Here is a 15,251-nt window from a genome sequence, read left to right as displayed (position 1 = left end):
AACTGGCAGGAGAGGCACACAGCCCTCCTAGACACACAAACCCAAACCTCACCAAAGCAACGAATCCCCACAAAAACACTATTACCAGTGTGCAAACCGAGCCTCCAGCCTCTGGATATGGCTGGCTGTGGTGTGGCCACTGCAGCTGCTGAGGAAGGCTGGCTGGGAGCTCTTTAGACAGCAGGATGGAGTTATAAATCCAGCAGTTCCGCTCCTGCATGAAGAAATCACGTTTACAGGAAAACAGACAACATTGTTCTCAGAAACATTATGCATAATAGACAAAAGATAAAACAATCCACTAGCTAGTGGATGGATAAAATCTAGCATGATCATAGGATAGATTATTTGGAGGCAATAAAAACCTCAAGAACATACTTAGTACATGCTAAGGAATTAAAGTGAAAAAAGTCAGTCACGAAGAATAATACTTCATATGGTTCCATTTATTTGAAGTGTCCAGAATCATCATGTCTATAGGCAGAGAAGATTATGTATTGCTGAGAGCTAGAGGCAGTGGGGAGAAAATGGAGGGATTAATACAGACAATGAAGGGGGGGTTGTTGGCAGCTAGAAATGACTGTGTTCTAAAACTGTGGTGATGGACACAACTCAGAATTACTACAACTACTGAATTTTAATAAAGGCTTAGTGTGTGTGTGTGTGTGTGTGTGTGTGTGAGACATCATGCATGTGGAGATACGAGGACAACTTGCAGAAAATGGTTCTGTCATTCCACCATCTGAGATATGGGGATTAAATTTCAGGTCATCAGGCTTGGTGACAAGTGACATTACCTGTCCTCCTAGTCCTAAACTGTATTTTTTATTGTCAGGGATAAATGAAGATTTGTGTGCTCGTTTGCCTTTGAGACAGGCTACTGTTGTGGTTCACACTGGCTTTGAATTCACCGTAATCTTGTGGTGACAGTGTGGCTAGTGGGGATCACAGATATATACCGAAACCATGCCAGGATGAACTGCACAGTTTACAAAGCCTTTAATACATTTGATTGGTATGTGTGTATGTATATGTGTGTTTATGTGTATGTGCATGTGTGTGTTTGTGTTCATGTATGTGTGTGCATGTGTGTGTTTATGTGTGTGTGCATGTATGTGTGTGCATGTGTGTGTTTATGTGTGTGCATGTGTGTGTTTATGTGTGTGCATGTGTGTGTGCATGTATGTGTGTGCATGTGTGTGTTTATGTGTGTGCATGTGTGTTTATGCATGTATGTGCCTGTATGTGTGTGTATACACCACTGCATACATGTAGAGGTCAGAGTTGTTTCCCTCCACCATGTGAGACCTGGAGATTGAACTCAGGTCAGGCTTGGCAGCAAGCAACTACCCACTGAGCCATCTTACCACCTCTCAACTGCACACCTTAAGTAAGAGAACTGTATGATCTAGAGGTTCTATTTCAAGATGCCCAAGACTGTGTTAATAAATGCATTAACATGTTTGCTTGCATTTCTTCCTGCAGCTTCAACAGCAGTAACAGAGATCTTTCAGGAGAATAATGAATGTCCTTGGTGAGCTGCAGCTGGGGACAGCTGGCCTCCATGGAGAGCTCTGTCTTCGATGACACGATTAACCTCTTAGAGCGGTTGAAGCTTGATGTATTGACTTCCCAAGTAGGCCAGGTTTTATACCAGTGAAAGATGCTGCGAAATTGTGTCAGACAGAAGGGTTGGTCCTGCATCAGTCACCATTCATAAACAAGCCAGTCAGAATTGAAGGTGGCGTGTGCGCTGGAGTTTCAGTTCTTGCAAAGCTTCTGTGTATGGTTGGTCTGAACGTTGGTTTTCGTGGAAATCTTTCTAAAATCTACTCTTCTGTGGAATGTGCTCAGAATAACTGAACGAGCAGTGGTGTGGCCTCACAGGGAAGTGGGGAGTGACCCGGGGTTGACAGCACGTGTGCCACTCACTTTACATAGCCTATGCCCTGTCACGCTTGCCTCTTAAAATTTACTCTCCTGCATGCACGCGCTCGCATGGCACCTCCACAGAGTACTGCAGTCGCTCTGGAAGGAGTATTGTTCGTTTGCTGAAATCGGAGCCTAAGAGTAACTGCTGACTTTACGTTCTAAAGATAAACTGCAAGTTCTAGCTTTATCACAATAGAACTTATGGGATTTTAAGGAAATATTAAATAATTAAAAGTTAAAATATATGGATATATCTAATTGTGGTAGAGTTCTAATGCTGTCCATTAATTTGTTTTTTTTTTTTTTTTTTTTTTTTTTACTTTTTTTCTCTAGCATCCCTCCAGAGCAGTACACTTCCTCAATTTTAAAATGATTTATTGAAACCGTAAGGAAGCAAAGTGACAGGATAGCCACCACCTCATTCTGGTGGAGGTTGTTTCTTTTTCCAGACGGTTGTCACTGCTGTCTCGGTCTGAACATGGAGTGACGTCAGCTCAGCCTGCCCACTCTTGCTGATCTCGAGTTACCGTTACCGTCTGCTTCAGCAGAAGCAGCAGCTTTATCGCTCCTCATTCAGAAATTCCTGGCAAATGCTACATCTATGGGAAGAAAGTCAGTGGAGACTGGGGCGGTGCTGAGGACAGCAGCCTTACAGCATTGCTGTTTGTTTCAGATAATCTCCCGCTTGCTAATCAAGTCAAGGAAGGAGGAGCCGCTCAGTTGCAGTTTGATAGGACATGGCATTTTCTTCCTTTGTTTTCTCCCCATTGCAAGAGACAGGAAAACTATTTAAACGGTAAGCATAAAATCCAACCGTAAATACTGGTAGAGCCAAACACTTACTTGGTGTTTCCAAACACTCGTGGAGTTTATTTCTTTTGAACAATTTCCGAGTTTTGTTGCCATTGGTTGCAATAGCATCGATTAAGAGCTGGGGCTGGAGAGAGGGATCAACAGTTAAGAGTACTTGGTGTTCTTGTAGAAGACCTGGGCTTTGGAGCTCAGCACTCACATGCTGGTTTACAACTACCCATTACTCCAGTTCTAGGCCATCTGACACACTCCTCTGGCCTCCACAGGCACCAGGCACACATGTGGTGCACAGACATACATGTGCATAAAATAAAAAATTTTTTAATTAAAAAGAATAATTAAGACTTTAGAACGCTCATTGTGTATCTAGTATATTTTCAAAATACCGTAGGAAAACCAAAATAATATATGTGACTCACATCCTCTATAGTTGGCTGGAACCAGGTGTAAATCACACACTGTGTTTGCTTCCTAGCATCTGCTTAATGCTGTTTGTTTATTTCTGGGAGAGTGAATAGACAACAGATGCAGTATAATCCTGCCGCCTGCAGAAAAAAAGAAATCATAGCTAGGCGTCGTGCCTAACAATAGCCCAGGCCAGAGAAAACTGTCTTCTTACACATTTAATATCAATTTTAGCTCTAAGTATAGGCACAAACATGAGGGCATTTACGAGGAATCTAGTCAAAACTTTGTTTCAGATTTACATTGTGCAGGGAGGTTTTTGCAGTTTGGAATCGTCCCTTTAAACCAGATGCTCTTTGCTTATTTCAGGAAGCTTGGATTTTCTCTTTTTGAAATGTGCTTTCACACATCGCAGGCTGGCCTTGAACTCTGTTTGTGCTAGCCGAGGGTGACCCCAAGCTTCTGACCTTTCTGCCTCCATCTGCTGAGTGCTGAGACACTGCCAAGCCCCGCCCCATGCATTTGTGCGAGGCAAGCACGCTATCTCTATCTCGTACATTAAATCTCCAGCCGCCATCTGTGTTTACTATTATTTAAATCTCCGTGGGCATGCGTGTGGAGGCCAGAGGACAACTTGGGGGAAATGATTCTCTCCTGCCATGTGGATCCCAGGGCTGAACTCAGCTTCCCAAGCTTGCCAGCGGGCAGATTTACCCACAGAACTTTGTCACCTGCCTTCCTATTTGTTTTGCTTTTAGGTTTCTGATCCAGAGTCTCACTATGCAGGCTGACCTGGAATCCACAGTTGTAGACCAGGCTGGCCTTGAACTCGCCGAGATCCTCCTGCTTCAGCCTCCTGAGTGCTGGGATTAAAGGTGTGTGTCATCATCCCCGACCTGTTTATGCTCTTGTTTTGTTTCATCTTGCTGTCTTGCCTTTTTTGCTATGTTCACTTTTATTCCTTTTCTTTCCCCCCAATTCTTAATTATACCTGAAACCATAGCTGCGTTTAATGTTAGCGTCAGTTTCCTGAGGCAAACCCTGGTGATAAAATGAAGCACAGTCCTGCTGTTTATGACTATCTGGTCACCTATTAATCCCCCACACCTCAGGGAGTCCCAGACTACTTAAGAAACAAAATAGTAAATCCACAGATAGTCAGAAATGGCAGTTGGACTCTCCGAAGGTCGTTGTCATCCTGTGGATGGTGCAGCTCTCTCCTGCTCTTCTTACTTGTTTTCCGAAATGGTGTAGAAGAAGCCTGCACCTCTCTGAATTCTGCTTCACCCCTGAAAGATGCCCTGCGGTCAGCTTCTGAGCACATTCCTGCCTCAGCAACCTTAAGTGAGCTTGGAATTTACAAACTGGCTCAGCAAAAGGCTGAGATGCTGCTTGATTCGAAGACAAACTGGCCTTACCATGGAAAATAACAAGTCTTTGAAAACTATTGTCAAACAAAGATGGCAGTTGGGTTAAAGTCTGATAAAATGTTGAGTTAATGAAGCCCGACAAATGACATCTTGGTAGAACCATTTATTATCTTGAGTTATGATGCTGCTAAAACATTGACCACATTTTTTCCATCCTCTTGTTCCTAAGAAAACAAAGAACAGAAAACTCAGCTATGAGAACCGGGGTAATTGCATCACAAACAGAAATGCAGACATCCGAAGGCAGTGTGAGAGAAAACGGTCAGCCATGTTCAACCTCCACTGTGCCAAGCCAGCGGGGCTATTGTAGGAAGTAACCAATACACTGTCGAAATACTTATGAGTGAATGTTGGTCACTGAGGTCCCTGGATCCAGTTTGGGAATCCACTATGCTTATACGAGAAACACACTGTGAGCTGGGACTTGTGGAAGACATCTATAATCCCAGCACTCTGAAGGCTGAGGCAGGAGGATCACTGAAGATTCAAGACATGCCTTAGCAACTAGCAACATGGTGAGGTTCTAACTGTATCAACCCTCCCTCCACTGCAAAAGAAAAAAATAAACAGCTTTATAAAATGGTGGTTAAGCTATGGTTGTTCCTAATACTCTATGTGCAACCCTTCCCATTTAAACTATTTCTTGGTTGTATTTGTGTGTAAATTCCTGTGCAAGTGTGTTTATCCATGTGTGGAACATGTGTGTGTGTGTGTGTGTGTGTGTGTGTGTGTGTGTGTGTGTGTGTTTTTCTGTCTGCCTGTCTGTCTGTCTGTCTGTCTGCCTGTGGAGGCCAGAGGTCAACCTTGAATATTGTTCCTCAAGATGTCCACCTTGTTTTAGAGACAGGACCTCTTACTGAGACTTTGGTCAAGTCCCATGGTTCCTTTTGTTGCTGCCTCCCCTAAACAGGTATCACAAGTGTACACTATCATGTCAGATATTTTACATGGGTTCCCCGGGGGGCAGACTCTGTTCGCGTGTCAACTGCTTTACCACTAAGCAGTTCTCCAGCTCTCCCTGTCTCCATTTTCTGTGACAATGGCAATCTTTTTTCTCTGGCTGAAATACTTTAGAGGCCAGACGCCTCTTTAGCCATTTGCCTGGGGTAATATTTGTGTAGCTGGTGAGATAAGAAGTCCGGTGTGTATGTGTGTCTGGGTGTGTATTTGAGTGTGTGAAAGCAGAGGCCAGAGGTTGGGGTTGGGTGTGTTCCTCAGTTGCTTTCCACCTTAGATCTTGAGACAAGGTCTCAGTGAACCTGGAGCTCACTGGTTTAACCAGTCTGGCTGACCAGTGAGCTCTAGGAATCCACGTGCTTTTCCTCGTACCACTGTTACAGACATGTGCCACTGTGCCCAGCTTTACAGGGGAGCTTGGGATTTGAAGTTGGGTCATGGTAGGTGTGTCACAAACCTCTCTGCTTTATGAGCCATCATCCTGGTCTGAGACAAGACTCTAAACTTTTAACATTTCTTTGGTCTTGGTTGTGTGTGTGTGTGTATGTGTGTGTGTGCATGTGTGTGTGTGCATGTGTGTGTGTGTGTGTGTGTGTGTGTGTGTGTGTGTGTGTTACTAGAGATCAGCCTCAGAGCCTTGCTCATACAAGTCAAGTGCTCCACCAACATTTCCATCTCAGGCAATGGCCCCTTGATTGATAAATCCTCTGACAGGAAGGCTTTTACACAAATTGAGAGTAATTAGCTGGAAGAGTTCTACACCTATAAAATTTTATTCCTTTTTTTTTCCTGACATGGTAATTATTTATCACTCTCAGTGCTGTAACGTCTCAATCTGAAATTGCCGGGCTGGGGCTGGAGAGATGGCTCAGCTGTTAAGAGGCTGCTAAGAGGCTGCTCTTCCATATGGCCTGGGTTCGAGGCCAAGCCCACACTTGGTGGTGCACAACGGGCTGTAACTTCAGTCCTATACCGCCCTCTTCTGGCCTCTGTGGACACTGCATGCGGTGCACTGCCGCGCCCAGGCGAACACTCTTCTTCCACAGAAAATAAAAATAAAATCTCTAAAAAAGTCAAGCATACACATAGCCTACGTTATTGATATTTACCTTGTAGAAAGCAATTGTGAGAAGACACTTTAAGATGCATTCTATTCTATTTTCTGAGGGAGGAAGAGGAATGGACTTGCTTTATAACTCAGCCTGGCATTGAACTCATGATCCTCCTGCCACGGCCATCCCCCAATTAATGAGACTCCAATGCTTGACATTATCTATTTAAAGTCGTATCGATGTATAATTCTGATTGGGGGTTTTCTGTAGTGGGGTGTCGTCCGCAGGCATGTGGACATCAGATGACAGCTTTGTGTCTTCAGTCCTTTTCTATCTTTATGTGAGTCTCAAGAATCAAACTCGAACAGCAAGGCTCATATGGGAAGCACTGTGACCCCTCCCTCAGACTTCCCACTGGTCCTCTTCTATATTATATGCAGAGATTTCCCCCTGCTGTGTGGAGTGGAGAGCTTAGTAATTCCAGCAGACTGAGCCTCTTCGCCCCATGTGTGAGAACGCATGACGTTTTGTTTGTTTTCGCTTTGTTTTGTTTTAATGTTAGAATGAGTCTTTTTACATACATAGCCCTGCCTATGCTGGAGCTCACTATGTAGATCGGGCTGTCCTCAGACTGATAAACATCTACCTGCTTTTGCCTCGGGAGGACCAGGGTTAAAGGTGTGTCCAACACACCCCACACTGATGAAGTTTCCTAACTACAGAAGAAAGAAGCCACTCTGTGCCTTCCTCACCTGCCATCATCACCCCTCCTTCCTTGAGTGTTTTCTGCCTTCATTTCCCAATTGCTGAGAGTTGAAAGGAATGAAGTGATTCACTAGAAAAGTCGTGGGGGAGGGAGGGGTGGAGAGACGGCTGATCGGGTAAAGTACTTGCTGTGCAAGTGTGAGGTCCTGAGTTTGAACCCTCAGAACACACGCAAAGCTGGGCACTGTGCTGTGAACTCTATAGCTCTACAGCAGGCTAGGAGGTGGAGACAGAAGATCCTGAGCAGCCTGGGGTACACGGTGCAGCCTGGGGTACACGGTGCAGCAGCAAACAGCAAAGAGACAAGGCAGGAGGTAAACTGATACCTGAGGTCACTGTGGGCCCCACACGTGTCACACACACACACACACACACACACTGAAGGAAGGGTGTGGTACTCTAGATGCAATGGTGTTAATACTTCAAAATTATATCATGTTATTAAAAATATTTAAAAACTTACACTTCGTCCCTGAATTTATCCAGAGTGATTACACGTCCATCATCATTCAAAACTTCATCTGCAGAGCACAGACCCAGGTTTTTGAGGGCTGCAAAAGTGAGAAAGGGGAGAAGCGAAAATTCACAAACTAGGATTATTTTCAGCTGGAGAAAGTCCATCTGTGGACCGCACCGACCTTCTTTATACTGTACAAACGATATGCAGCCTCTGCCTGCGCTGTCCATCATATCAAACATGGACACGATGTTAGAGTTGTCCATAAAGTAGGGATATGCCACGCCTGTTAACTTGGCGACTCTCAGACGCTCCAAAAGAGAGATTAGATAGTCTCTCGGCTTTTCTGCAAATAAACAGTTGAGACTTACTCTCTTATGAAATTAAACTGTGCACAAGTGTAAACATTCAGTTATGATGCTGTCACTCTGGTCTACAGAGTGAGTTCTAGGACAGCCAGGGCTACACAGAGAAACCCTGCACTGAAAAACCAAATGCATACATATGCACATATATGCATACATATGCACATGCATACAAGTGCACATATATGCATGTGCACACGCATACGTATGCACACGTATACTTACATACATACACATATACATACAAAGAGAAGGACAAGCAGATGACACTATAGTGAAACAAAATCGGTCAAATTCTAGCAGTTAAAGTTGGTGATGGGACCAGGAAAGCAGCATAGACCAGTCGCTTAGCAAACACCCATGTTCAAGGCACTGTGCAGGCGCCCGGTGCAGGCCTTGCTCCCATGAACCTCGGAGTGCAGTGGAGAATGTTTAAGGAACTGAACATGGAAGTGCTCTACCTCAGATGACCAACCCTCACAATCCAGACTAGATCCCCAGATGACGTATATTGTAGAAAGGGGTAGGCATGAGAAAGACGAAGGGGTTGATGTAAGGCAGGGAAGGAGCTGGTCGGCTGACACCCTGAAACAAATGGCCTTAGACAACTGTGTCTTCTGAATCAACGGGCTCTCCTGTAGAGCTGACTTAAACCATGGAAAATCGAGTCCACTTTCCAAAACTAATGTAGCAGTCACGGCAGAAGTCAGACAAGGTGGCCAGTGCCATCGTCACTGCAGCTTACTCTTTGAGTATTAGGTTTCAGGCCCACATTTCATAAAAATCGCTTAAAAGTTATTAGTGAGAATTAAAGTGTTAAGGTTATTGGAATAGAGGGGCTGACTTAGCATTTAATAACCTTTAGTAACAATGCCTGTTACTCCAGTTCCAGTGGAACTGATGCCTTATTATGGCCTCTTTGGGCCCCCGCACACACATGGCATATACTGAAACAGACATACACATAAATAAAAGTAAAATTAAACCTAAAGAAAAGGAGAATAGCCCCACCACCAATTTCAACTTCTAGAATTTACCAATCTTATTTCACCATAGTGTTATTTGCCGTTCTCTATGTATGTACGTGTGTATGTATGTATGTATGTATTCATGCATGCATGTATGTGTGTGTGTTGGTTTTTCAAGACAAGGTTTCTCCATGTAGCCCTGGCTGTCCTAGAACTCACTGTAGACCAGACTGGCTGCCTGCCTCTGCCTCCTGAGTGCTGGAATTAAAGGTATCTGTCTTCTTTACTTTAAGAAAATCATGCAGCTCATAACTTGAAGTGTGTGTCTCTGTCTTAGCTACTTTTCTCTTGTTATGCTAAAATACTCTGATGAAAGCAACTCAAGGGAGGAAGGTTTATGTTGTGTCACAGTACGGGGTTCAAATCCATCGAAGCCGGGAAAGTCTCAGAGCAGGACGCAGAGAGGTGATCGCCTATGCTCAGCTTACTTTGTCCTTTTTATATCTCCAGGATCCCAATCCTGGGAATGCTGTCACCTGATGAACAGATTTTCCCATCCCAATTAGCCAAGGCACACCACAGGCATGGCCAAGGGCCCATCTCCCAGATGATTCTAGACTTCATTACTTTGATAATGAAGAAGCGAAAGAGAGAAAGAAAAAAAAAAGCAAAGGACATGTAATCCAAGCATAATACATGTGTATATTAAACATTGACCATTCTGAACATTAGATGTACTAAATTTATGTTTTAAGTTTAACGGTCAGTGGTGAAGAACACTTGTTCTTGCAGAGGATCTGGTTCAGGGCCCAGCACCCAAATGGTGCCTCAAAACCATGAGCAACTCTAGTTCAGGGGAGCTGACACTCTCTCCTAACCTCCTCAGGGACTAGACCACAGGGCAAGCACGTCCATGATGCACAACCATTTATGCAGGCAAAATACCTATACACGTTTAAACAAATATATTTTTAATAAGACAGTAAGACATTTCAAAATACTTTTCTCATCCCCTAGGTAATCATCCCAGTTCTCGTTTTTTCTCTGCGTTGGAATGCTCTTTCTGTTTCCTTTCCACAGAAGTAAATGAACATTTTCGAATTTTGGAGACTTATTTTGAAGGCCGGCAGGCTCAAATCACCCCGGGAGGACGCTATCCCGTTTTCATCTTAGATTTAACGTCTTTCCGTACAGCAATAAAAATTATGAAATAACCCAAACTTTGATGGAGACTAATGTATAAAAATGCCGGGGGCGGGGGTGTGGGAGGATACTGGCACCCTAGGAGGATCCTGGCTGCTCACACTAGCCATTGTTTAGCTTCCTCAATCGATTAGAGACTCCTTGGAACGGAAAAGATCTATCTCTTGCCTGGTCAAAGCTGATGTAGCTGTAATTTTTTTACTATCCCCCAGCACTGCCCCCGGTGTTCTGTTCGGTCCTGTCCCCTTCAGATCCGTACTATTGTCCCCATTTTCCCATTCCATCTTGCCCGAGCACTCATAACTAAGGGGTGGACCTTAGCTTAGGCAGTCTCCAGACCGCCACTGTGCACACTCCACCAACCTTTCTACCACTCCCTGCGGCACCAAGAGGACATTTATCACGTTGGACTCAAGGTTGTGTGAGTGTGTGTGTGTGTGTGTGTGTGTGTGTGTGTGTGTGTGTGTGTGTGTGTGGAGGGGGAAGGGCTCACAGAGCCTATGAACTCTGGCAGGGAATGGAGCGAGTAGAGAGAACTGGGTATAAGGAGTGAAGCGGCAGGCTGAGACCCTTTGCTTAAGGATTGGTAGACAGAAAACCAATGGAGACCACCACACCCTTACTTGGTCGGGCAAAGAGGAGGAAGCTAGTAAGTTGACTCAACAACTCCATGATCCGATGTCTTTCTAAATACAGCTTGGCTTGAAGCTCCCGGTCAGGCACAGGCTCCATGTTGCCTAGCTGAGTTGTTGCTAGGCGACCAGGCAGCCTCCGGGTGGCCCAACTCCGCCCCTTTCGTACTCTGTCACAGGAAACACCTCACTTTCTTCTCCAGCCCCACCCCTCCGCCTCTTCCTCCTCCCGCCCAGGTACAAGGACTACCCCCTTTCATGGGATTCCCTGGGGCAGGCAGTCTGCGAGGACATGCTGGCTTGTGGTGCGGGTGCCCAACCTGACTAAGGCTGAGCTTGTTTGGTCCGAGTTCCTGCTTCCTGTACATGTTTGTCCCAGGATGAGGCTTTAAGTGATAGGAACGCAGCATTTACCAATAAGAAAAGCACGTTAGATAAAGCTCCTTCAATCCTTCCCCTAACTCCTCCATTGGGGGTCCCTGTGATCAGTCCAATTAAGAAAGAAAGATGGAAGGAGGGAGGGAGGGAGGAAGGGAGAGAGGGAGGGAGGGAGGGAGGGGAGGGGAGGGGAGGGGAGGGAAGGGGAGGGAAGGAGGAAGGGAAGGAGGGAGGGAGGAGAGAGGAGGAAAGGGAAGGGAAGAGAAGAGAAAGTCATTCTAAGAGTCCTAGATAGCATTTTCTGGGTGAGCATCCTGCAGGGATGCTCTGGCCGGAGGTCTCAGTTTACCAATACTGAGCTTGGGTGTTTTCGGCTGAACTACACCAGGGTTGCCTAAACTTTTCCCATCACTTTTCCTGTGCAACCCTGTATAAAATAGATAAATACATCTAACATAGTGTCAGAAAATTAATTCTGAAACAGTTCTTTGAAGCCAGATGCAATGGTGCATGCCTGCATGTAATACCAGCACTTGTGGAGGGAAGATTAAGGGTTCAGTGTCATCCTTGGCTACAAAGAGTGGTCAAGGCCAGCCTGGGATGCATGGCCCTGTCTCAAAAAACCAAGACAACTTAAATCAAAGCAAGACATTTTGCTGCTCATTGTAAATAAAAGCAAACTTGTGTCCCAGTGTACATATAGGTGCTTGCTGATTTTAAGGAATTAAATGCCCGCTGCATACTTGATACTGCAAAGCACAGAGTATCTTCTGCGTTCTTCAAAGCTGGCTGGCATTTTCATTTTATTGTTGTCAAAGCCGAGAAGGCTACATCACAGAAACACACAATACAAATTGGCTGGTGTATGTTTAGGGCCATCCCAGTAATTCTTGGAAATTCTCTTTTCCCCAAGTCAAAAAGATACTCGATGGCTTTGTTTTATTCTTTCTATGACATTCAAGGCAGCAAGCCAAATACTGTGACCAGGTCAGAGCTCAATAGGATAGCACTTGATGACAACATCAACACCGGAGGTTAGATCTGTGGCTTTGCTGTAACAGCACCCCCAGAAATCTAAACAAAACCCAAAAGGCCCTATTTTAAAAGGCTGGGGATGCAGATGAGTCTCTGAGCACTGGTCTAGTGTGAGAAAGGCTCTAGGTTTAGTGCCAGGGACCCCAAACAAACACCAACTCACAACTTACGGCAGGTATAAAGATGAATACCTGTAACGCCAGCCCCAGGAGGGAGGCACATGCAGCCCAGTAAAATAAATAAATGAATGAACTAATTAATCCTTTGAATAAAATCTGATATGCAAATTTTATGCCTGCTGATGAATGATAGAAGGAAAATATTAAACGTCTTTGTCTTCTGTAACTTAGCCATTATATTCTATACAAGAAAGAAATTTTGCATATACATTACATGCCATAGGCAGATTCAAAGCTGGGCTTGAACAGTGTTTGCTGGCACTTTGTGATATGATGCATGGAAAGTTCGGAGTGTGCCTGCTGTGTGTTCAGACCCAAGGCTGCAGTGAAGTTAGACTGCCACAAACACCTTACATTGATTGTGCTTTTGAGTTTGAAGTTTTTAGCTGTTGCAGGCTTAGAAGCTCTAATGTTTGCCAAATGCTTTGAGACCTATACCTTTGATTATGTAACCTGGGCTCAGGATCCAAAGTGGAGAAGCTGTGACATATATATATATATATATATATATATATATATATATATGTGTGTGTGTGTGTGTGTGTGTGTGTGTGTGTGTGTGTGTGTGTGTGTAATGTGTGTGTGTGTGTGTGTGTGTACACATGTGAGCATTTTGTGTTAGCTATTCACTGAACTCTAGCTTTCCCTACCTTGTTCACAGACTCCTGGCAAACCCAGCCTGAGGAGTGCCAACAACCACCCCACAAGACTTCCCAGTTGACTCTAACAGCAGTTAGGGGGAGCAGGAGCGTCTCTGCCTTACAGAGAAAAGAACCACCTGAACCCTGCCCCCCCCCACACACACACATAAACCTTGTATTTTACTCAGTTCTCTGCTGCTTCTTGCCCAAACAGAGGCAGCCACCCTCCTGGGCTTTCCCCTCCCAATAAATCTGTGTGAAGTATGTTGTACAGTGTGACTTGATAGTATTCCTTGGCTTCTGACTGCCAGGATACCTTCCCCTCGGAGCCGTAACACTTCCATTGGGCAAGCCTTTCCCCTTGGAGCCGTAACACTTACCAATAGGCTCTGCCTGTGTTTTAGCCCCCACTTGGGGTCCCTATTTCTCACCTCCAGTACAGTGAAACAGACTCACCTTCTGGCTCACTGATTGCTCCGCACCCTATCCACCATGGCAGCCCTGTGAGTACGTACAGCGAATGACCACACCAGGACTGCTTGTCAGCAGACAACTTAGGATGAATGATGGCTTTTGAGGTTTCTGTGACACAGGGTAGAGGATGGTCATAGGTCATTGCCTGCGGGCTTACGGTTCCTGGCATACCTCATAAGCACGGGGAAGCATCTCAGCAATCTCAAGTCCTGACTGAACAGTTTTTATCAGGAGTAAGGAAATTGATAAACTATGAACTATGAGGTTACATGATGTTCCTCAGGTAGAGGCTAGTGTGGAGACTTAGAATTCGCAGGACAAGGTCAGAGGAGGAGGTACACAGTTAACGAGGGTAGTCCCTCATTACAGTGGGAGTCCCAGCAGGCTATCCAGGTAGCATTAGATTTCTACTTTAATTAGCAGTTTTTCCCCAAGGCTGTAGGTGACATTTCCCGTCCCTTCTCTCAGCCACAGAAATCATGTCTTTCATATCCTCATTCCCCCTTGGGACGCCTCTTCACCTGGCACCTGATCTAAAGGGCCATAAATTTATTCATTTTTACAATCGAATTTGGCCTCAATACCTCTTAGATTCTCAAGCCAGAAGGCTGCCTAGTGGCACCCCTGGATCCCCATATTGTTTGGGAATTTTATAGTCCTGCCCTCGGTCTGCAAGTGGAAAGAGATTCCCATTTCCTATTTCTCTTTCCTCCACTCCAAGCTCTGTTGTGGTCTCCCCGTCCCCACCCCACCCCCACCCCCATCTTGTCACTACCTGGTGTAAGTCTTTCAAGTTAATTGTTGATGGATCTGTAAGTTTGTTGCACAATGAGTGCAAGGCCTAACAGAGCAGGAAGAGGAAGAAACAAAGGAGTAGGCCGGGGCAGTTCGTACACACACCCACATGCAGTACTCTCTGGCTGATAAGTCTCCCAGCCCTTCCTGCAGCATACTCTGTCTATAGCCCAGGCTTACATTTTTCCTATTTCTAAGCCTTCTTTGCCCTCAGTTTACCGGATTCAGTTTTGTGGGGACTCGGGCTTCTTTTAGCCATGAGGGCATCAGACTTGCACTGTCTCACTTTAATCAAAAGCTGGCTCCGGAGGTGGGCTAGGCTCTCCTTTCTCTAGACCCCAGTGTGTTGGCTTAAATTTCCTCCTAAATATAACATGGCTTGCCTCGTATCAGGCAAGCCTCCTGGCTATGTGAGAGAGAAAGAAAAGAAAAACAGAGTAAAGGGACAGACGCTTCCTAATGAGGACTATTGCAGCTCATCTTGATCATTTTTAGTTTTCATGTAACTCTCTAAAACTCTTGCAAAGGTGTAAATCTGTGAGATTGTTGTGCAAACCTAGCTGTGAGTCCCAAACAAGGCATTCCCTCTGCCATTTCCATGCCTATGAGCCTCCCCTCATTGGCCTCGGCCCCAGCCCCTTCTCTCCACTCTGGCCTCATTAGTCTCTCTCCCTCCTCGGTGATAGGCTGCCGAGGTTAACCCTCTTGGGTGCCCGCTTTATCCCACTGGCAGCACTCAGTCCTCCTGCTACCCTCTCCTGCTCTGCCAT

At 45.2% G+C, this 15,251-nt stretch overlaps 1 protein-coding gene across 1 annotated transcript; it reads right to left on the bottom strand.

The window, feature by feature from the left end:
- Positions 1-4,707: 4,707 nt before the first annotated feature.
- On the bottom strand, positions 4,708-11,079 carry EFCAB10 (EF-hand calcium binding domain 10; the record flags this gene model as incomplete). The annotated part of the gene is made up of 4 exons (XM_080912003.1): positions 4,708-4,744; positions 7,818-7,905; positions 7,993-8,157; positions 10,971-11,079. 4 exons carry the CDS (start codon positions 11,077-11,079, stop codon positions 4,708-4,710), a joined length of 399 nt encoding a protein of 132 aa, XP_080768129.1.
- Positions 11,080-15,251: the final 4,172 nt, after the last annotated feature.

The sequence above is a fragment of the Micromys minutus genome (genome assembly GCF_963924665.1).
Source record: "Micromys minutus genome assembly, chromosome: 1".
NCBI classification, from domain to species: Eukaryota; Metazoa; Chordata; class Mammalia; order Rodentia; family Muridae; genus Micromys; species Micromys minutus.
This window is presented reverse-complemented; position numbering and strand designations above follow the sequence as displayed.